General features: G+C 45.7%; 1 protein-coding gene across 1 annotated transcript in view; it reads left to right on the top strand.

The window, feature by feature from the left end:
* Nucleotides 1–6,734: 6,734 nt before the first annotated feature.
* Nucleotides 6,735–22,112, top strand: part of ACADM (acyl-CoA dehydrogenase medium chain) — a 64,184-nt gene continuing 48,806 nt past the window's right edge. The window contains exon 1 of the mRNA XM_082266225.1: nt 6,735–6,897. Within this exon, the coding sequence (XP_082122351.1) occupies nt 6,874–6,897 (24 nt within the window). The 5' untranslated portion in view covers nt 6,735–6,873. The remainder of the gene's footprint in view (nt 6,898–22,112) is intronic.

Raw genomic sequence — 22,112 nt, 5'->3', positions numbered from 1 at the left:
GGGTTCTATTTTTTGAGTATTCATACTCCAATAGCCACCAACCCTGCATGTTTATAATACAATAACAATAATTTATTTCCGGACCTGCCTGCTCACTTACACTCCTGATGAATGGGCAATGCGACCCACGAAACGTGCGTCGAGTTACCAAGATATTTGTATTGATGTGCATTTTAATATTTTTATGACTATGTTCTGTTTTGTGTATGTCAAACATTCATGTTGTATTACTTTGTATATTGGTTCTACACAATAAACCAGATATATTTAAACTTGAGTGTCATGACTATGACACTATCTCCTTCTGTATGCATTTTATTGGGATGGAGGTGTACTCCAATATGAAATGGCATTGCAGGTCCAATATATATTTTTTTCCTATTGGTACCTATGGGGTGACCCAGTGCTGTACAGTATATAGATATATTCGATGTCATCCTAATCATCACTAAAGCGTCTATTACTGGAAATAATATCAGGCTGCTTATAGGAGAGCAGAGACTAATGTCAGTGAGGCCGGCGTGATCATCAGACACCAGACTTCTGCAGACTGATATCCGCGGCCTGGCTACAAGCTAAATGAGAATTTCTTGCATGGGTGGCTTGTACCTTTCTCCGCTGATGGAAAAACAACCATTTAGGAAAACATCATTTTTTCCCCCACACATCACAACTTTGTCATTCTCTTCTGCCATACTCATACAGGTAGCAGTAAAAGTCTACAAAACCAATGACATTCATCATGTCAGGATGTGTGAGACACGGTCTGCAGGGAGTCTGTTTGCTCTTCCCGTCTTTGCAGAAAGATTCCTGCGGGTCTTCTGGTTTTTTTGTGCAGCACAAAAGCATACGGGTTGGGTTTCTCAATTTTCACCCAAATAGGTCATCATGTGCACATGCGTGTTTATGATTGTGGTGGGGTAAATGGATTATAACTCCTCTGGGGTGGGGCTCGTGTGACCAGGGCTATTTGCTCTGAAATACTGTCATGGAGGGAAAGACGTGGATCCTTCGTGCCGTAGACTTACACCAAGGTTACCAGGATGACCCATCTGTCCTTCAGCTCCTCGCGAGAAGTGTCCAATTTGGGTTTCCATTCCATTAACCTTTTTGTTTAGGGATTTTTTTTTGGCTAAAACGTCTAAGGCACTCCCACATCTCCCACTGATACCAATGATGGGGCACGGTTCGTTCCGCTCATACCAATGATGGGGCACTATTCCACCCACTGATACCAATGATGGGGCATTGTTCCTTCCTCTGACACCAATGATGGGGCACTATTCCTTCCACTGATACCAATGATGGAGCACTGTTCCTTCCTCTGACACCAATGATGGGGCACTATTCCTCCCAATGATACCAATTATGGAGCACTGTTCCTTCCTCTGACACCAATGATGGGGCACTATTCCTTCCACTGATACCAATGATGGAGCACTATTCCTCCCACTGACGCCAATGATGGAGCACTGTTCCTCCCACTGATACCAATCATGGGGCATTATTCTTTCCTCTGACAACAATGATGGGACACTATTCCACCCACTGATACCAATGATGGAGCACTGTTCCTTCCACTGATACCAATGACGGGACACTATTCCACCCACTGATACCAATGATGGAGCACTGTTCCTCCCACTGATACCAATGATGGGGCACTGTTCCTCCCACTGATACCAATGATGGGGCACTATTCCACCCACTGATACCAATGATGGAGCACTGTTCCTCCCACTGATACCAATGATGGGGCACTGTTCCTCCCACTGATACCAATGATGGAGCACTGTTCCTCCCACTGATACCAATGATGGGGCACTGTTCCACCCACTGATAGCAATGATGGGGCACTATTCCTCCCACTGATACCAATGATGGCGCACTATTCCTCCCACTGATACCAATGATGGTGCACTATTCCTCCAACTGATACCAATGATGAGGCACTGTTCTTCCCACTGATACCAATAATGGATCACTGTTCCTCCCACTGATACCAATGATGGGGCACTATTCCTCCCACTGACGCCAATGATGGAGCACTGTTCCTCCCACTGATACCAATCATGGGGCATTATTCTTTCCTCTGACAACAATGATGGGACACTATTCCACCCACTGATACCAATGATGGAGCACTGTTCCTTCCACTGATACCAATGACAGGGCACTGTTCCTCCCACTGACATCAATGATGGGGCACTGTTGCTCCCACTGATACCAATGATGGAGCACTATTCCTCCCACTGATACCAATGATGGGGCACTATTCCTCCCATGGATACCAATGATGGGGCACTATTCCTCCCATGGATACCAATGATGGGGCACTGTTCCTCCCACTGACACCAATGATGGGGCACTGTTCCTCCCACTGATACCAATGATGGAGCACTACTCCTCCCACTGATACCAATGATAGGGCACTGTTCCTCCCACTGATACCAATGATGGAGCACTACTCCTCCTATGGATACCAATGATGGGGCACTATTCCTCCAACAGATACCAATGATGGGGCACTGTTCCTCCCACCGATACCAATGATGGGCGACTATTCCTTCCACTGAAAGCAATGATGGGGCACCATTCCACCAACTGACACCAATGATGGGGCACTGTTCCTCCCACTGACACCAATCATAGGGCACTATTCCTCATCCTACTGGCCACAAATGCTATGACCTACAACCACTAACCACCCAGCCGGAGACATTGCTTACTGCTACTGCACTGGGGCATTTTCTAATCCTACTGGCCACTCCGGCTCCCCTAAGGTCTGAAAGACAGCAAACTGGCTCTTTGTTTAGAAATTTTGGAGACCTCTGGTCTAGGGGAAAGAGGTTTGGTGGTACAGGAAACTTAAACACAGCAGCAGAGGTGGTGGGCTTCCTTCAGTATCTTCATCCCTTTCACAGATTAATAGTGGACCTTTAGGCCAAGGCTGTTTGACTATAGAGCTGAGAAATGAGGTCCCTTTGGAATGTCTATCCAGTAGCTTCCCCTAGGCTATCTTTAACACTCTTCAGTATTAAAGTTTCCTCTGAAGATGTTTCCTCTGGGTAACCAGCTTTCTCAGTGCCATCTTAAGAGCATTATAGGCCCCAGGCAATGCAGTGCACTGGGGTCCCGTCTACACAATCACCCACGAGAATAAAAATGCAAATTATCGATAAGACGATATTTATTGGTACAGCAGTGCCAGGCTAATGACAGCTTCCAAGTTCGGCGGCTGGGTCCTGTGAACACACATGGATGGGAGTCAGACTCGATTGTCCTGTGTGTGCCTGTTTCCGGACAGGCATTCCTGCAGTTGTGGGCTCCCCCTCCATGGTCCAAGTGGCCTGATAGCAGCGCCGGGCCGACAGGCGTTTGCCACCTGCTAAGTTCGGCGGCGAGATGCACACAGGAGTCAGGACTAACGCTTGGCTGGGTCGCTGGGCAGGTGGGGCCCCCCAGGGAAGTGGGGCCCCCGGGCAACTATGGGCACTCATAGCGGCGCCTCCATCTTCACTATGGGCATCCATAATGTGCCGAGTCGCGCGGCACATTCTGAATGGTGGATGCAGTCTTCTGGGAGCTGTCAGTGTCCCAGAAGACTGCAGGGGGGAAGAGAGGAAGGAGAACTTCCATTGCTGAGGGCTGAACAAAAGTGAGAGCAGGTATCTGTCAAAATCAGGTACCTGCCCCCCCCCCCCCCCAGGAGGGGGCAGGGAAGATGTCCTTAAAGCGGAACTTTCCCTTTTGAGCGGAGTCTGCCTTAGGCCCCTTTCACACTACGTCAGTTGTCATCCATTTTTCGTCAGTTGTTATCAGTTTTTCGTCAGTTGTTATCCGTCTTTCATCCGTTGTCATCCGTTTTTACATAGAGATGCATTGATGTCCGTTTTTCATCCGTCAATGGATGGATGAAAAACTGACAAACTGACAGCGTGTGTGAAAGGGGCCTTAAGCTATGGCTGTAATTTACATTGTAACTGATTGATCGCTTTTCTGTTTCCACCAGGAAATCTCATAATCTAATCAATCAAAATAAGATCGTATTCATGAACAAAGCATCTCATTTAGTCCAAATCGATTGGAATTGAAGTTATGGCTATTTGATTGTTTGCTGATTTGTTCATTTTGATTGGATCGCACATTGATCGGATAAAAAGTCGAAGCCGGTGTGACCACTATCAGGTCTGTTGAGATTTTTTGCTGCTTTTTTTTTTTTTGTATTTCAGAAAAAGAGATATTTCACCACACTAGCAACATTCGACCCACTCCTTGAATGGAAATGAATACGATGGTTGCTGCTTTATATAGTTAAAGCAACTTTGGTTACCATGGCAACTGTCAAATCTACCAACTGTTCATTGTTTACATACATGGACGCTTTGTGCGTGGAAAGTTTTTTGAAGTGATGAAGTGTTGAATCCCCGACCTGTAGTCCAGTAGATCCAAGACTGAGAACTGTAGAACTCCTGACACTTCTTCAGTCTCTGAATACTTTCCCACGCCTGGCACAGCTTGAGGGAGTATTTTGTAGAACTCCAGATAACCATCACTGTAACTGGCACATGCAACACAATTCGGGGCCCAGACTGCAGGTGCCCCCTTTACTCCTTCAACTCTTCAGGGTCCACTGATTATGTACCCCCTTTACACTTCAGAGTCCTCAACCTAGGTACCCCCTTTGCAGCTAGCTGACCTTGGATCCCCGAACCTCTTCCAGGGTGGTCTCCTCTGACACTAGGCAGACCCCAGGGGCAATCCGCAGTACTCAGGACCTGTGTAGGCTTTCCTGGGACTGGACCCCTCTCGCTCTCTGCTGGTTCTCGGCACACCTCAAGTTTAAAATTCCCCTTTCAATTTCCTGTAATTCTCTCTTTATTGAGTAGACCCTATATTCTGATGATAAGTAGGCGGAGATTAAATGTGTGGAGTGGGCGGAGCTTCAGGGAAGTGGGTGTGGTAAGTAATTGATAGCTGTGCTGCAAAGTGTCCCTGGGAATTTTTTTTAAAATGTTGGCAACTATGCAGGCGGTCCCGATTGGTCCGATTGTATGAAAGGGGCCTTAAAAAAAAAAAAGTTTTGGCTACATTTATTTATTTTTTATTTTTTTGACCACATCACTTTATACATCTAAAAAAAAAAAAATACAGTAAACCCCCCTCCATTATGTTCCGGACCCAACTGCGAAAAGTGAAAATCCGCGAAATAGAAAAACCCTATTAAAATACACTGTAGGCATGTTTCTTTTTTTACTATCACTGTACTCTTAAAAGCATTTTAACCGGTTGCGGCGGTCAGCCCCGGCCAGGCAAAGTGACGTATATATACGTCACTTGCCTGTCACTTGCTTGTGAGCCAATAGCGGGCGGGCGCGCGCCCGCGGAGGCGCGCGCCCTCCCCGGCTCGTTCCCTAGGAAGTCCGGGTGTGTGACCGGCGGACCCGATGTTCGCCGGTCACTCGGCGATCGTCGATGGAGAGGGAGAAAGGCAGGCGGCTGATGTAAACAAGCCATCTGTCATTCTCCCCTGTGTAGGAATGGTGATCATATGGTTCTACTATGTAGGACCGTTGATCACTGTTCCTACACCAGTAGCCATGTCCAATCACAGTTAGAGGCACGCCCCTAGGGACACACTTAACCCCTCCTTCCCCAATAAAGTTAACCCCTTCCCTGCCAGCGTCATTTTGCAGTAACAGTGCATATGTATAGCACTGATTACTGTAGTAATGTCACTGGTAACCCCAAAAGTGTCAAAAATGTCAGTCAAGGGTCCGATCTGTCCGCCGCAATGTCGCAGTACCGCAAAAAAATCGCAGATCGCCGCCATTACGCGTTAAAAAAAAAACAGCAAAAATGACAGAAATCTTTCCCTTAGTTAGTAAACGCAATAACTTTTGCGCAAACCAATCAAAATACGCTTTTTGCGATTTTTTTTACCAAACATATGTAGCATAAAACAAATTGGCCTAAAATGTTAAAAAAATTTTGATTTTTACATTTTTTTTGGGGGGGAATTTCATATAAAAAAATGTGAAAAATATTGTTATTTTTGCAAAATTGACGCTCTTTTTTTGTTTATAGCGCAAAAAGTAAAAATTGCACAGGTGATCAAATACCACCAAAAGAAAGCTCTGTTTGTAGGAAAAAAATGACGTCAAATTCGTTTGGGTACAGCGTCGCACGACCGCACAATTGTCCGTTAAAATCACGCACTGCCGAATCGCAAAAAAAACCCTGGTCGGAATGGGGGTAAAATCTTCTGGGGCTTAAGTGGTTAAGGTCTTTAAACAGACTTTTAAAACAATAGAAACTCATTTAAACACATAAAAGATACTGAGAGACAGAGCAAGAGCTATGGAAAACACCAAAATATTTAATTTTCAATGATAAAATAACGTTACAGAAAAAAACGCAATATACCGGGACCGCAAAAACTGAACCGCGATGGAGCGGGGGTTTACTGTATATATATATATATCTATAGATATATATATATATATCTATGTATCTATATATATATATCTATATATCTATATATATATAGATATATATATATAAATATATATATATCTATATATATATATATATATATATATATATATATATATATATATAGTTATATATATATCATTTACAAAGCCCAGAATTGCACCACTCCTCATGTCCTCTAGGTGGCAGCAAAGAAAGACATTTCTGCACTGCCAGAAACCAAGATGGCCGCTTGAGGTCAATGATGATATTTCTAAGTGACAGAGAAGAGGCTTATGGAATGAATACAATCCAGGCACGTGACCCGGGAGGCAGGTCAGCTGACCTTGACGTCTGCGAACGTCCTTTGTTGCTGAGTGGAGTGTGGAGGCTGCAGTCATGTCTGCTCTCAGGGTGACCAAGGTAAGCTGGGGAATGTGCCTGGGGAGGGAGAGGGGGAATGGAATAGAATGGGATAGGATAGGATAGGAGAGGAGAGGAGAGGAGAGGAGAGGAGAGGAGAGGAGAGGAGAGGAGAGGAGAGGAGAGGAGAGGAGAACACACCTTTCTGGCCATGTTCCTTTCTTCACAGAGAGGGCCAGAGACTCCCTATGGGCACATTCACCCTTGGGTGAATATCAAGTGTATTGCCTGTAGTGCTTATTGTTGTGTCGCCACACTTTACACGCGTTAGGCTGCGTTCATATGTTCCCGAACACCCGTGGCGCTTGTGTTGCTGTTATTGGCACCCCAAACGCGTTTTGAAAATGCACATTTTTTTTTCTTGCACGCAACAAAATGCATGACAAATGCGCTAAAAAGGTTTTGGAGCATGTGGGGTGGGCCGCCCTAGGTTGTTGTGCAAAAAAAAAAGTATTTCAGCCCTGTTCACACTTCTGCCTCGTACACGCAATGAGAAAATCGCCCGCAAAATACCGCTAATACGATAATCTGATGGTTAGTATTAGGGATCGACCGATATCGGTTTTTCGTTGTCGATATTTTGGCCATTGCATAGCGGTATCGGCCGATATTGTGTACATCAAGGCTACGTTCACATGTGGGCGCAGCGGATCATGGGCAAAATCACCGCGATTCCGCCCGCGATCCGGAAATCATTGCAAATCGCGGGACGCCTGTGCGATGCCCGTGATTTGCAATGGCACCCCAAACGCTGTGCGATGTTGCCGCGATTTCCGCCTGCCGAATCGCGGTAACATTGCGCAAACAGAATCGCAGGACGCATGACGCACAAAAAAGGTACAAGAGCTTCTTTTGCGCATCATGCGTCCCGCGATTCTGTTTGCGCGATGTTACCGCGATTCGGCAGGCGGAAATCACGGCAACATCGCACAGCGTTTGGGGGGCTATTGCAAATCACAGGCGTCCCGCGATTTGCAATGATTTCCGGATCGCGATTCTGCCCGTGATCCGCTGCGCACACATGTGAACGTAGCCTTAATGTTTTGAAAAATAAAGACAATTTTTGACACAAATCTGTGAGAGTCCATTCACACTGATCCGACTTGGACCGCAACTTGTCAGCCTGACAAGTCGCGGTCCGTCGCATCTCATTGAGTAGTACAGGACCCGTTCTAATAGGAGCGACACAAGTCGCTCCGACTTAGAAAAAGGGTCCTGTACTACTTCGGGGCGACCTCAGAGCGACTTGCATAGACATTCATTATATGAAGTCCGTGCAAGCCACGCCGAAGTCGCGCTGCATGCGACTTCACACATCGCCCCCTAAGTCGGATCCGACCTAGTGTGAACGGTGTCTTACTGAACATGTGGGGTAGAAATCTTTTAGCTGTAATGTGCGGTTCCCCCCCCCCCCCCCGCCTGCCAGAAATCCCATGTGTACCTAGTTTAGTGTCAGTAACCACCTGAGCCCTGGAAGGTTTTACCCCCCTTAATGACCAGGCCATTTTTTGCGATTCGGCACTGCGTTACTGTAACAGAAAATTGCACGGTCGTGCGACGCTGTACCCAAATAAAATTGATGTCCTTTTTTTCCCCACAAATAGAGCTTTCTTTTGGTGTTATTTGATCAACTGTGCGGTTTTTAGATTTTGCGCTATAAACAAAAAAAAAAGAACAATTTTGAAAAAAAACTAAATTTTTTACTTTCTGCTATAAAACATTCCCAATAATTTTTTTTTTTTTTTTTAATTTTTTTTTTTTTTTTTTTTTTTATAAGTTGAGGCCAATTTGTATTCTGCTACATATTTTTGGTTAAAAAAAAAAAAAAATCCCAAAAAGCGTATTTTAATTAATTGCGCAAAAGTTATAGTTAAAGTTATGCGGGATAGATTTTTGGACTTTTTATTTATTTATTTATTAGTAATAGCAGCGATCAGCAATTTTTATTTTTATTTTTTTGTGGGACTGCGACATTGCGGCGGACAGATCGGACTCCTAACTGACGTTTTTGACACTTTTTGGGGACCAGTGACATTACTACAGAAATCAGTGCTAAATATTATGCACGGTTACTGTATAAATGACACTGGCAGGGAAGGGGTTAATACTGGGGTGATCGAAGGGGTTAAATGTATGCCTAAAGTCAGTGCTTACTCACTGTGGGGGGGTTCTGTGACAGGCACAGAGAGATCGGGGTTGTAGCTTAGCTGAATCTTCTGATCTCTCTCTGCCTGTCTGACAGAAGACTTGCCTGCTTTGTTTACATAGACCGGTGGGTCTTCTGTCAGTTTCCCTGACAATCGCGGGAGGGCAGTGGCAACCGCCGCCGTCTAAACACAGTAGGAGCCCGCCGAAACCTTGTGCTCAAAATCGTGTAGTACTACGTTAGTTTGCGCAGCCGAGCCGCCCTGCTGCAGTAATACTACAGTGGGCGGTTGGCAAGAGGTTAACCACTTAAGCCCCGGAAGATTTTAGCCCCTTCCTGACCAGGGGGTATTTTGCGATTCGGCACTGCGTGACCTTAACGGCCAATTGCGCGGTCGTGCGACGCTGTACCTAAACAAATTTGACGTCCTTTTTTTCCCACAAACAGAGCTTTCTTTTGGTGGTATTTGATCACCTGTGCGATTTTTTTTTTTTTTTTTTTTTTTTTTTTTTTTTTTTTTTTTGATCACGCACTATAAACAAAAAAAGAGCGACAATTTTGCAAAAATAACAATATTTTTCACATTTTTTTTATATGAAATTCCCCCCCAAAAAATGTAAAAAATCTAAATTTTTTTTACATTTTTGGCCAATTTGTTTTCTGCTACATATGTTTGGTAAAAAAAAAATCACAATAAGCGTATTTTGATTGGTTTGCACAAAAGTTTTTGTGTTTACTAACTAAGGGAAAGATTTATGTCATTTTTGGTGTTTTTTTTTTTTTTTTTTAACGAGTAATGGCGGCGATCTGCGATTTTTTTGCTGGACTGCGACATTGCGGCGGACAGATCGGACCCTTGACTGAGATTTTTGACACTTTTGGGGTTACCAGTGACATTACTGCAGTAATCAGTGCTATAAATATGCACTGTTACTGTAAAAATGACACTGGCAGGGAAGGGGTTAATTTTATTGGAGAGGGAGGGGTTAATGTATGCCTGGTGCTTACTAATGTGTGTGGGGGGAGGGGACTGAGTGACACAGGGACAGATTGCATGTTCAGCTATGCTGAACCCTGCAATCTGACCCTGCCTGTCACTTAGGAGATCCGCCCGCTCTGTTTACACAAGTGGGCGGATCTCCAAACTAGATTCCCCCGACGATCGGGGAAGAGCAGCGGCGATCGCCGGCGCTCCTCCCCTGGCCCGATAGCAGGGGCGCGCCTCCGGCGACACGCGAGCACCGCCTACAGGGGGAGGAGTCCAGTGACGTAGGTCTACGTCGCTGGACGGGATCGTGCCACATTGCCGCAGTAGTGTCAATGTGGGCGGTCGTAAAGTGGTTAAGGGCCAAGCGTTGATGTAATGAAGGTATTTCCCACTATTCTATTACACACACTGGACATTATATAAAACACTAATAAAGTGGATGCTAGGATTTTACATACACTAATATTACATACAGTAATATCTGTAACCTCTAGGGCTGATACTGATATATCAGTGCATATCGGCCCTCGATATATCGGCCTTGCTGATAATCGGTCAAACCCTAGTTAGTACACGGCTTTCCAGAGCCAATCACAACCGTTCATCTGAAATTATCTGATAAATGAATTACGTATTGTGCTGCGCAAAAGGTATGATGTATAGGGGATCAGTGTACCTATAACCGTGATCTACTAACTGAAGTGCAAAAAACATTTAATATAACCCTCTTCTAAAAAAAACTTCCTGAGTAGCACGTTTTGGCTCTGAGGAAGAGGGTCCTCCCTCGAAACGCGTCAACCCAGCCATACAGTTGCTGACACCAGCACGTCATCCAGTAATGGGGTTCCTTGGTTAGTTTGGAGACGACCGGTTCCGTTGTGTTTTATGTGCGATATCATCACTCCTTTGTGAGTATGATGTGTGTTGTCTTTGGTTCACAATAAACCTTTTTTAGTGGTAATGCATGAGGTCGGTGCGCCCTTCTTCTGATGTTGTCTTTCAGCGTTCCTCTCATTGCTGCATAGCTCATTTCACCGACGTGGACTTGACGCTTGACGACGCAGGGACTACGTGTCTTCTTCAGGGAATTTTTTTTTTTGTAAAACTTCTGTGTGTAGCAGCACCCCTAATACTTTAACTGAACCCCTGCTCTCTCCATCGATGTCCACGAGTCCCTCGGCGGTCCAGGACTCTCTCTCCTGATTGGCTGAGACACAGCTGTGGTTCCATTGGCTCCAGCGGATGTCAATCAAAGTCAATCAGGAGAGAGAGGGGGCAGGGCCGAATGGTAGCTTCCTGTCTGAATGGGCACATGGAGCTGCAGCTTGGCTCGGGTGCCCCCATAGCAAGCTGCTTGCTGTGGGGGCACTCAATGGGAGGGAGGGGCCAGGAGCAGGGAAGAGAAGGATCTGGGCGGCTTTGTGCAAAACCAACTGCACAGAGGAGGTAATTATAAGGCCTCATGCACACTGGACGTTATAAAAACGCCAGTATCGAGTTTTTTTTAGCGTTTTTTAACTTTTTTGCGTTGCTGTTTTTTGGCGTTTTTAGCTAAAAATCACATCTGCTATTTTAGTAACTGACTTTCCCACAATGCAATGCTTGCCAGAATTGCATCCCATGCTATAAGATTTAGGTGCAGGGAAAAAAAGGGTCCTACAACATTTTGGTGCAAATGTGGACCCTTTTTTCCCAACATCAAAATCACATTGCATGGCTTTGAACACCCATGCGATGCGATTCTGTCTAGCTCACTGCATTTTGCAATCTGTTTCGGGGTGTCGTTCATGGAACATTAACCCCCGTTCACAGCGGGCAGATTTGACATGCCAAATCGGAGCTTATTGCCAGCAACATCACTGTCCGAATTGGCGCAACCCTGACTTTGGCGGCGCCGCACCAATTCCCAGTAGTTTCTGCACTACTTTTGGCGACTTCAGGGCGATTTTAAGACATCTGTGCAAGAACACGTAGAGATGTCTGTCAAATCGCCCCCAAAGTCGCACTGACATGCAAGTTTGAAATCGTTCGCATTCAGCTGAATGATTTCAAGCCTGCCCTCAGTGTGAACCGGTGAATAGGCTCGGATTTGACATGTGATTCAACGTGACAAATCGGCACAATGTCAACAGGGCTTCGTGTTCTATGAATGATACCCCGAAACAGATTGCAAAATGCAGTGCACTTGCCAGAATCACATTGCATGGGTGTTCACACATGTGATTAGGTGCGGGGGGGAAAAAGGGTCCTATAACGTTTTGGGGCAAATGTGATGCAATTTGAGCCACACAAAATATATGGCTCAGATGACATCGCACAGACATCACGTGTGATGCGCACAGGAATGCGGTGCGTTTTTGGTGCAAATCACATGCGGTGTTCAGCATGCACCAGTGTGACCCCAGGCTATGTTCCATGAACGACACCTCCAAACATAACCCAGGCTTAAGCACTTGACGTCTGCTCACATTGTTGCTATTGAGGCAATGTGGCTCGTTATCGTCCAGCGACGTAGACCTACGTCGCTGGACTCCTCCCCTTGTGGGTGGCGCTCGGAGGCGGTCTCCAGCTGTTTTCAGTCACAGCGGGAGTCGGGCCAGGGGAGGAGCGGCAGCGATCGCCGCTGCTCTTCCCCGATCGTCGGGGAATCGAGTGTGGAGATCTGCCTGCTTCTGTAAACAGAGTGGGCGGATCTCCCAAGTGACAGGCAGGGACAGATAGCAGGGTTCAGCATAGCTGGACATCCGATCTGTCCCTGTGTCACTCAGTCACCTCCCCCCCACACACGTCAGTAAGCACCAGGCATACATTAACCCCTCCCTCTCCAATAAAATTAACCCCTTCCCTGCCAGTGTCATTTTTACAGTAACAGTGCATATGTATAGCACTGATTACTGTAGTAATGTCACTGGTACCCCCAAAAGTGTCAAAAATGTCAGTCAAGGGTCCGATCTGTCCGCTGCAATGTCGCAGTCCCGCAAAAAATAATCACAGATCGCCACCATTACTAGTTAAAAAAAACAAAAAAAAAAAACACCAAAAATGACAGAAATCTTTCCCTTAGTTAGTAAACGCAATAACTTTTGCGCAAACCAATCAAAATACGCTTATTGTGATTTTTTTTTTTACCAAACATAGGTAGCAGAAAACAAATTGGCCAAAAATGTAAAAAAATTTTGATTTTTACATTTTTTTGGGGGGAATTTCATATAAAAAAATGTTAAAAATATTGTTATTTTTTCAAAATAAACGCTCTTTTTTTGTTTATGGCGCAAAAAGTAAAAATCGCACAGGTGATCAAATACCACCATAAGAAAGCTCTGTTTGTGGGAAAAAAAGGACGTTTTTGTTTGGGTACAGCGTCGCACGACCGCGCAATTGTCAGTTAAAGTCGCACAGCGCCGAATCGCAAAAAGTGGCTCAGACGTAAGACAGCAAAATCCTCCGGTGGTAAAGTGGTTAAAAAAAGCAATGGAATAAAAAACACATATTCACATATTCGCTCAGGTGTGAACAGGGCCTATAAAGTGATTGTACAGATGGTGCGGAGGCTCCTCAGTACATGACATGTACACATCAGAAATGTTTTCCATACACGTTACTAGAGTAAAGGTCAGCAATGCAATGTCCAAGTCACTGACGTCTCATATCTCTGCCCGGAGCACATTCCAGTCCTGGCGTTATTCTCTCACTTGGGGACAAAGTCAGATAAGAACCTGTACTCCATGTGGATTTTATATAGAACTGTACAGACATCTGTGTCACTCCGAATCAAAGTATTCTGTAAAAAAGTCCAATCTTTCTGTATGTGACACATATATTCAGTTCGGCTCCAGAGCAATTTTTTTTCTTTGTCACATACATGTGAGAATCCTCATTTTTGGCAATAAAATGACATAAACCCCCAGAACATTGCATATTTTCTGAAAGCAAAGGCCCTGTAGAATAAAAAGATGATAGTTTCAAATTTGTGTTTCACGTGATATTTGCGCAACTGTTTATTAAATGCAAATTTCTCTTTTGGTCATTGATGGTCACAGCTCCTGACCTTCTTAACCATTGGGTTATACTGCCCCCTACAGGAGTAGGACACCAGGACTATGGGTAGTCCCAGGGGGTATACTCCCTCTCTCTGCTATAGGCACTTTTTTCTGCCTAGTCCAGGAGTTAGGACCTAGTTCCTTGCTGGGATCTCGGGTCCTGGCAATTTTTTCTTTTTAGATAGTTTTTTTTATTTTTGTCCTATGAGATCTACAGGTAACTACCGGACTGGGCAAAAGGCTGGATAATCTAGATCCAGTGGTCACCCCAGTCTGGCCAGTGAGCGTGCACAGACCTCAGCTCCGTGCTAGGTCGGCCGCGACATAGTCCCACTGGACGGGGGCTGGTCTGTGAGTTTAATGCCTCGCAAGGTCGCATACGACCGGGTCTCGGCCAGCGTTCCTCCTGGCCAAAAGCCCCCCCCCCATTTCAATGGAGAGGAGGTTCTGTATGGAGCGGTGCCGCCTGGCTCCTGGTATGGTGAATAACTCCCCCCACCTCTCCCCTTGAGAGTTTAGGGGTGGACGTGGGCCCCTCCATGGTGTACGGTCGGACCCCTTGGTTCCCCTCCTGTTAGGCACCCCCCTTATTGATCTGGTGGTCCCTGTGGGCCGTCTTGCCTTCACTGGGGCTGTGGGGTGGCCTGGTCCACCGACCTAGGGTGGGGGCAGGGTGCTGTGCTGGCGATGTGATCGGCTAAGGGGGGCTGCACCTGGTGGGGGCTCCTGACAGGACCCCCTCTTCCTGCCTGTGCTGTTTTCTGAGGCCTAGGGATCCCTCCTGGGTCCCTGGGAGCGTTATGGTGCTGCAATTTTCTTGTAGCCTGTGTGTCTAATGCACAGCGGCCATTTTGCTATGGTTTGCCATTGAAAATGGTGGCGGCCATGACAGTGGAGCCCTCTGGGTGGTGATTTTGGTATTGGGAGCCTACCCTAATTTCCTGATGCTGACTCCTGGATCTTTTCATTTCCTGATCGCTGTGGTGTGGAGGAAGACTGCACTGTGACTCCCAGTACAGACATGGGAATTAGAACTGCTGCTGAATTAACTTTTGCCTTTACATGGCTGAAGGATCTCGAGATTTTCCTTCTGTTGTGGAGCGTTATTTTACACGGTGGTACAAAGCAGGAACCTATCGCTCTAATAAGAGATCCCATTACCAATTGGGACCAATTCCATCCGGGTGCTTATGATTAATATTCCATCTGATTAGCGGTCTCTGCTTTGAAATGCTTGGAATATACATGGAATCTATTGAACAGGAGATTGTCGCTCAATAAGGAGATCCCATTATCCACTGGGGCTTATGATGGCTGCATGCAGCACTGAACATCGCAGGTGGTGTGGATTAATTCATTGTCAAAGAATCCTTTGTTGTTTCCCAGCTGAAGTTATTACCGTCATATTGATCAACAGTGACTTCATTTTTTGTGCACTTCTAGGGCACTGCGCACAATTTTCTTTTTGCACTTTTGATGGCATATGGACATTAATGTTATTTACCACTAGAATTTTTTTTATCATTGTTTATATCCTATATGTATGATTTTATTTATATATATATATATATATATATATATATATATATATTTAATTTTTTTTTTTTTTTTTTTCTGAGCGCACTAGTACACATTTTTCAGGTGATATTTAAAGGCTGACTCCACCCAGGGCCGCTGATGAGGGGGGTAGCATCTGCCCTCCTGTATGAGGCCCAGGCTCTATTCATTCAACGGGGGGGGGGGGGGGGGGCAGAGCAGCAGGGATGGGCGCACTTCTCCTTAAAGGCTCGGTTCACACTGCTGCAGCGACTGTCATGTGACTTTCTTGCGGTTTCCTTGTGATGTGTGTGATTTAACATTGCAGTATATGGCACTTAATTTGCACAAAAGTCACAGAAAAGTAGTGCAGGAACCTTATTTTTTTTTTTTTTTTTGGTCGTTTTTTTTACAGTAACCAATCCCCTTGTGGCCCTCCCTGTGTTTACAATGCTATATTTGTGAATGAACAGGGAGCCTCTGTACAGAGTGATTCCTGTTCATTCACTCTGCAGCTGAGGCTGCAAAGAAAGGAACGAGGAATCTGTGTCCTCAATCTCTTTTTCAAGTTTGAGGCTGGGTTCACACACATGCGGCTGCTGTTTGCAGTCCGGAGTCTGGTACGTTTGTGTTCACCAGTTCAGGTGCCAATTTTTACTTTAATTTGCACATGAACTGGACCCAAAAACGCACAGTGCCCTTTTCAGAATGGCACCGCGGCCGCCCCGCAGATGGGTGAACTGACTCCATTGGAAGCCGGTCACATTCACATGTTATGCGAATTGGATGCAGTTAAAAACACATCCAATTGGCGTATGTGTGAACCCAGCCTTAGACATTGAGTGTCTGTTTATACCCCAAAGGGCTGTTTTGAGGGGGAAAAAAAAAAAAACATAAATAAGGGCTCATTCTCCCTGGTTGCATGAATGAGTGTTTCTGTATGTGGCTAAAGCCGCCTGTTAGGCTTGGTTCACTGCCAGCTAGGCTATACGGGGCCCTGTGATATCTAACAGGAGCTCTGACTCCACCTCTTGTACTATGTACCTCGGTACAGACAGGGTGCTGGAGGAAGAGTCTGCAGAATTGCTGGTGCAAAGCTTTGCAGGCTCCTATGTAAAACAATAATGCAATAACTTTTTTCCTGTAAATATATGGGCATTTTTTTTTAAAAGGTACTGTACACACGTACCGATTGCCGGCCAAACGATCGGCCGTCTTTTGTCCGGTGCTGTCGTGTCGGTTGAAAAGTGCTAAAGACTGCACACGAATTTTGTCGGCCAACAACAGCCGACTGCAGAAGTGATGTCATGTGATGGTTAACTTTCCGTGTGTTTTTTCTTCTCTGAGCATGCCCAGTCTTGCTCATCTGCTGTTTGTCGGCCGAAATCTGTACTGACTGAGGAACAATCGGCCGTTCTGGTGACGGCCAACAAAAATTTTATAGCCTGCACGCCAGATTCTGTTCGGCCGAAAATTCGCAGTCGGTTGTCGGAAGCATCATACTAACAAGCCGACAATCGGCCGATCGTTCGGTGGCCGAATATTTACGGCCGACAATCGCTACATGTGTACGGGCCTTAAGTCTGTAATCAGGCCTATTTTTGACACGTGGTGTTTACAAGCTAAAATAAATTATTTTTTTTTCCGCTAGAGAACTAATTAGAACCCCCAAACATTTTTATATATATATATATATATATATATAATTTTTTTTTTTTTTTTTTTTTTTTTAGCAGAGACCCTAGAGAATAAAATGGAGATCGTTGCAATATTTTTTATCACACTGTATTTGCGCAGCAGTCTTTCAAACGCAATTTTTTGGGGAAAAAAAATCTAAATTTTTAATTAAAAAAATTAAAAAAACGTAAAGTTAGCCCAATTTTTGTTCCATAATGTGAAAGCTAATGTTACGCTGAGTAAATTGATACCCAACATGCCATGCTTTAAAATTGCGCACGCTCGCAGAATGGCGACAAACTTTGGTACTTAAAAATCACCATAGGCGACTATTTAAAAATTTCTACAGGTTACCAGCTTAGAGTTACAGAGGAGGTCTAGGGCTCAAATTATTGCTCTCGCTCTAACGATCACCGTGATACCTCACATGTGTGGTTTGAACACTGTTTACATATATGGGACTTCCGTATGTGTTCACTTCTGCGCGTGAGCTAACGGGGACAGGTCGCTTTAGATTTTATTCCTATTTATTTTTACACAGTTTTAAAAAAAATAAATAAACATTTTGATCATTTTTAGGGCTCTTTCACACGGGCGTTCCTTTTTTTTTTTGCCCGATCAGGTCCTTTTTTTTTTTTTTTTTTTTTTTTTTTTTTTTTTTTTTTGTAACGGACACGGATGACACTTGTGTCATCCGGTCCGTATGTCCGTTTTTCATCCCATCCGTTTGCGGATGAAAAACTGACATAATGCATGTCTATGTAAATACGGATGTCTGCGGATGACACCACTGACATCCGTTTTTGCTTCAGTTCCGTTTTTTGAAAGGAAGAAAAAATAGGGTTCTCCTCCATTCAAAAAAACTGAACTGACAAAAAACGGATGTCAGAGGATGATCATCCGATGACATCCGTATTTACATAGAGTTACATTATGTCCGTTTTTCATCCGCAAACGGATGGGATGAAAAACGGACATACGGAACGCCCGTGTGAAAGAGCCCTTATTCCTATTATTACAAGGAATGTAAACATCCCTTGTAATAGAAATAGGCATGACAGGTCCTCTTTATTGTGAGATCTGGGGTCAAAAAGACCTCACATCTACACTAAAAAAGAAAAAAAAAATAAAATGGTTGAAGAAAAATCGGCCCTTTAAACTGGTTGCTAGGCAACGACGTTTGACGTCGCTCCAGTCCTACAAGACCATAGAATCGAGTGGGGGGCCATCTTGCGCTCACTCGACTTCCTGTCTGTGAGGAAAGAGGACCCGATCGTTTTCCCGCTGCCGGCGGGTCCGGTAAGTGGGGAAAATGACCGGGAAGCGGCGGGAGGCCACCCAGTTATGTGACAATAGCGAATTAATATTCGCTATTGTCACACGGATCCTGCTCCTGGCCAATCAGGATTTCCAAATTGGCCGAAAGGAGAAGCCATGCCATTGGCCATGGAGGAGGAGTGAGGAGATGCAGAAGACAGGGGGAAGAAGCTGAAGCCGTCGCCACCGTGTACTGCTGCCTCCCCTCCCTCCCTCCACATATCCAGGCAAAGTGAGCCGACGGGGGAGTGTTATGGTGTACGGCTGCGGCCCAGTGTGGTTGGGGGGGCAGTATAGTGCGGGCCCGTCTGACGTGGTTTGAGGGGGGGTAGTATAGTGCGGGCCCGTCTGACCCCCGACCCCCCCCCCCCCCCCGTCCCATGGAGCACCAGCCGCCACTAATTCCTACCATTAAAACCAATGATGGGGCATTGTTTGCCAGGGCATTTTTTACTTCCACTGGCCACAGTCCAGCCCCCCTAAAGCCTTTTTGCTTAGAAAGTTTGGACACCCCTGATATAGAGGAACCAATCTCTCCATTTTCCTCCTGCAGCCACTGAATGCCCGCTTCTCCCCTTCTCCCTCCCTCAGACATTTATCGGCTGCAGGAAGAAAATGGAGGGGGATCGGTTCTTCTATATTCAGTCCCCTTCAGCATGGGGCCGAGTCACAATTGAGACCCCTGTAGGGGCGCCTCTAATGTAGGTGATGGAGGAAGGATTGATAGCTGAGGACACAGACATTCGGAAGTTGGCGTATTTGGGTTTACAATTTGCTGTATCTGGATCCATAATTCTAGGGATCTGAACACAGCGGTGCTGTATGCTTTAGGCCCATTCACACAGCTCTGTATTGCTCTGCAGCATTTAGCTGTATAAACCAAAATTAGTATTCGTGTTCCTGCTTTTGGACCATGTCTTACTGTATATGCATATAAACAATGCTAACACTGATATGTGCACAGTGTGATGGACCCCCGTGTGTCACCGAAGCTGCCATGTAAACAATAGTGTGTAATCATCGGATGTCACCACCGTTCATTGCACACTGTTTACATGTCAGCCCAGAATGAGTCATCCATGCAGTGGTGGAGTATATGCAGAATGTATGCATCTCATACAGATATGCTGTATACGGAGTGTATATCTGTTGGAGTTCACATGCAGTATGGACCACTTTTTTCGCAGAATCTTCATTCCAGCAAGATTCTGAGTACTAACAATATGGCTGTGTGCCTGAGGCCCAACACTCCTTCAGTGTTGAATGCCAAAGAGGCTTTACAGAGTCTGGAACAGCAGGGAGGTGGGAGACCTGAACTATCCACCCTCCCCCCACATCCCCATTATAATCTGTCTTGTATTGCAGGGAGCTGATAGTTTTATATCTTTAGGGACCTAATAGAGTTTGCCTGAATTCCAGCTTCCCTATGTACTGATCTGCTGTTAACGTATTTCCACAAAAGCTTTCTATGTATTTTAGGACAAGGCCTGTTAAAGTGATTGTAAAGGCAGAATGTTTTTTTTATCTTAATGCATTAAGGTAAAAGGCCTTCTGTGTACAGCCCCTAATACTTACCTGAGCCCCATCTAGATCCAGCGATGTTGCAGGAGTGTCTCGGCTGCCTGGTACTCCTGTCCTTGTTGGCTAAGACAGCTGCCCGGCACCATTGGCTACCGCTGCTGTTGATCAAAGTCACTCAGCCAATGAGGAGAGCAAGGGGGGCGGGACCACAGCTCCGTGTCTGAATGGACACAGGGAGCTGTGACTGGGCTCGGGTGCCCCCATAGCAAGCTGCTTGCTGTGGGGGCACTCAGCGGAACGGAGGGGCCAGGAGCACTGAGGAGGATCTGGGCTGCCCTGTGCAAAACCAACTGTACAGAGGGGGTAAGTATGACATGTTTGTTATTTTTAACCAAAAAAACCCCAAGACTTTAGTATCACTTTAAGACACAGGAAGTTATTCCCCAGCTGACCTCATTAGCACACACCCTATACCTGCCCTTCCCCCTCCAAAATAACCCCTAACCTCTGTTCTGACATGCATGCAGTATTATTGATAACAGAAGTATGTCCCTGGAAGTCTGTAAAGCTCACCATACACTATATAATATGATTGTACAGGGTGTGTGCTAATGAGGTCAGCTGGTGACTAACTTTCCGTGTCTTAAAGGGTTTGTAACCCTAAGGCTCCATTCACACCTGGGTGTTTTTGAGCGTTTTTCAGCTCCAGAAACGCTCAAAAAAACACCCAACAAGTAAAACCCCATTCGTTTAAATGGCCCCTGTTCACATCTGAGCGTTTTAACGCCTGAAGCAAAATGCCCAACGCTCAAAAAAGTACAGGAGCTTCTTTTTGGGCTGATTACCAGCGTTTTTGTTAGATGTCAATGCCTGCCTCCAAAAACGCGGTAAAATCGCGGTAAAAAAACACGCAAAAACGCTACGCTCAAGTGTGAATGCAGCCTAAACCATTGCCTTGCTGTCAGCCCCTCTCTTTTACTCTCCTATCCTGCATTGCATAACTGTTTGTAAGAAAAGATGCCTCTCAAAAAGGTATGTTGTCTGTAAGTGTCTTTAGGTCCGTCACATGACTCCCAGCTGCGCTAAAGACACAATCCAGGGCTACAGCAGGAGGAGCCAAGCGCTCTCTCTGTCAGCCGGGAGTCACATGACCGCCGAGCTGGCTGCTCCTGCTGTAGCCCTGAATTGTATTATCAGAGCAGCCGGGAGTCATGTGACGGACCTAAAGACACTTCTCAAAAAGACATGGTTTCTTACAAGCAGTTATACAATGCAGGATGGGAGCTTAACAGAGAGGGGCTGGCAGTGACATTTGACTGGTTTATTATCAGCAGGGGGGGGGGGGGCAGAGGCACAGACATACACAGAGCTGATAGGCAGGTAGGGGAGGAGGGAGAGCAGAGGAGAGGCATGCAGGCTGACCACGGAGTTCAGGGCTCATTAGCCATGATTATCGTGGTCAGCACAGAGAGGGGGTCACAGGAAGTAGCAGGATCAGCCAGGCTTTTTACAGTTTCCAGAGGGACAGGTTAGACAGCACAAGTACCGACGGTTTAACCTGCCATAAGGAAACAGGATCTCCTATTTATTTTTTTTTTTTTTAGGGGTAACAAACACTAAGTCCCCGTTCACACTGGTCGCCTCACAGGTCGCCTTCCATAGAGAAGCTGCGGACCCGTTCTAATAGGAGCGACACAAGTCGCTCCGACTTAGAAAAAGGGTCCGGAGCTTCTTTGGGGCGACCGTCATAGACTTCAATGTTATGAAGTCCGTGCCGGCCGATCCGAGGTCGCGGCGCGCTGCTCGCACCGCGACCTCGGAGGTCGCCCCGGGAAGTAGGGTCGCTGCTATGTGAACGGGGCCTAACAGTTTTCATGTCCTAAATCTACATACCAGGAAGTCTTGAACTTTTCTATGGAACAAGCTAGAGGCTGAGGTACCGCCTTGCCTTAACCACTTAAAGTGATTGTAAAGTCCCATTTCTCTTTCT

This window comes from Pelophylax lessonae, assembly GCF_965119305.1.
Source record: "Pelophylax lessonae genome assembly, chromosome: 8".
NCBI classification, from domain to species: Eukaryota; Metazoa; Chordata; class Amphibia; order Anura; family Ranidae; genus Pelophylax; species Pelophylax lessonae.
This window is presented reverse-complemented; position numbering and strand designations above follow the sequence as displayed.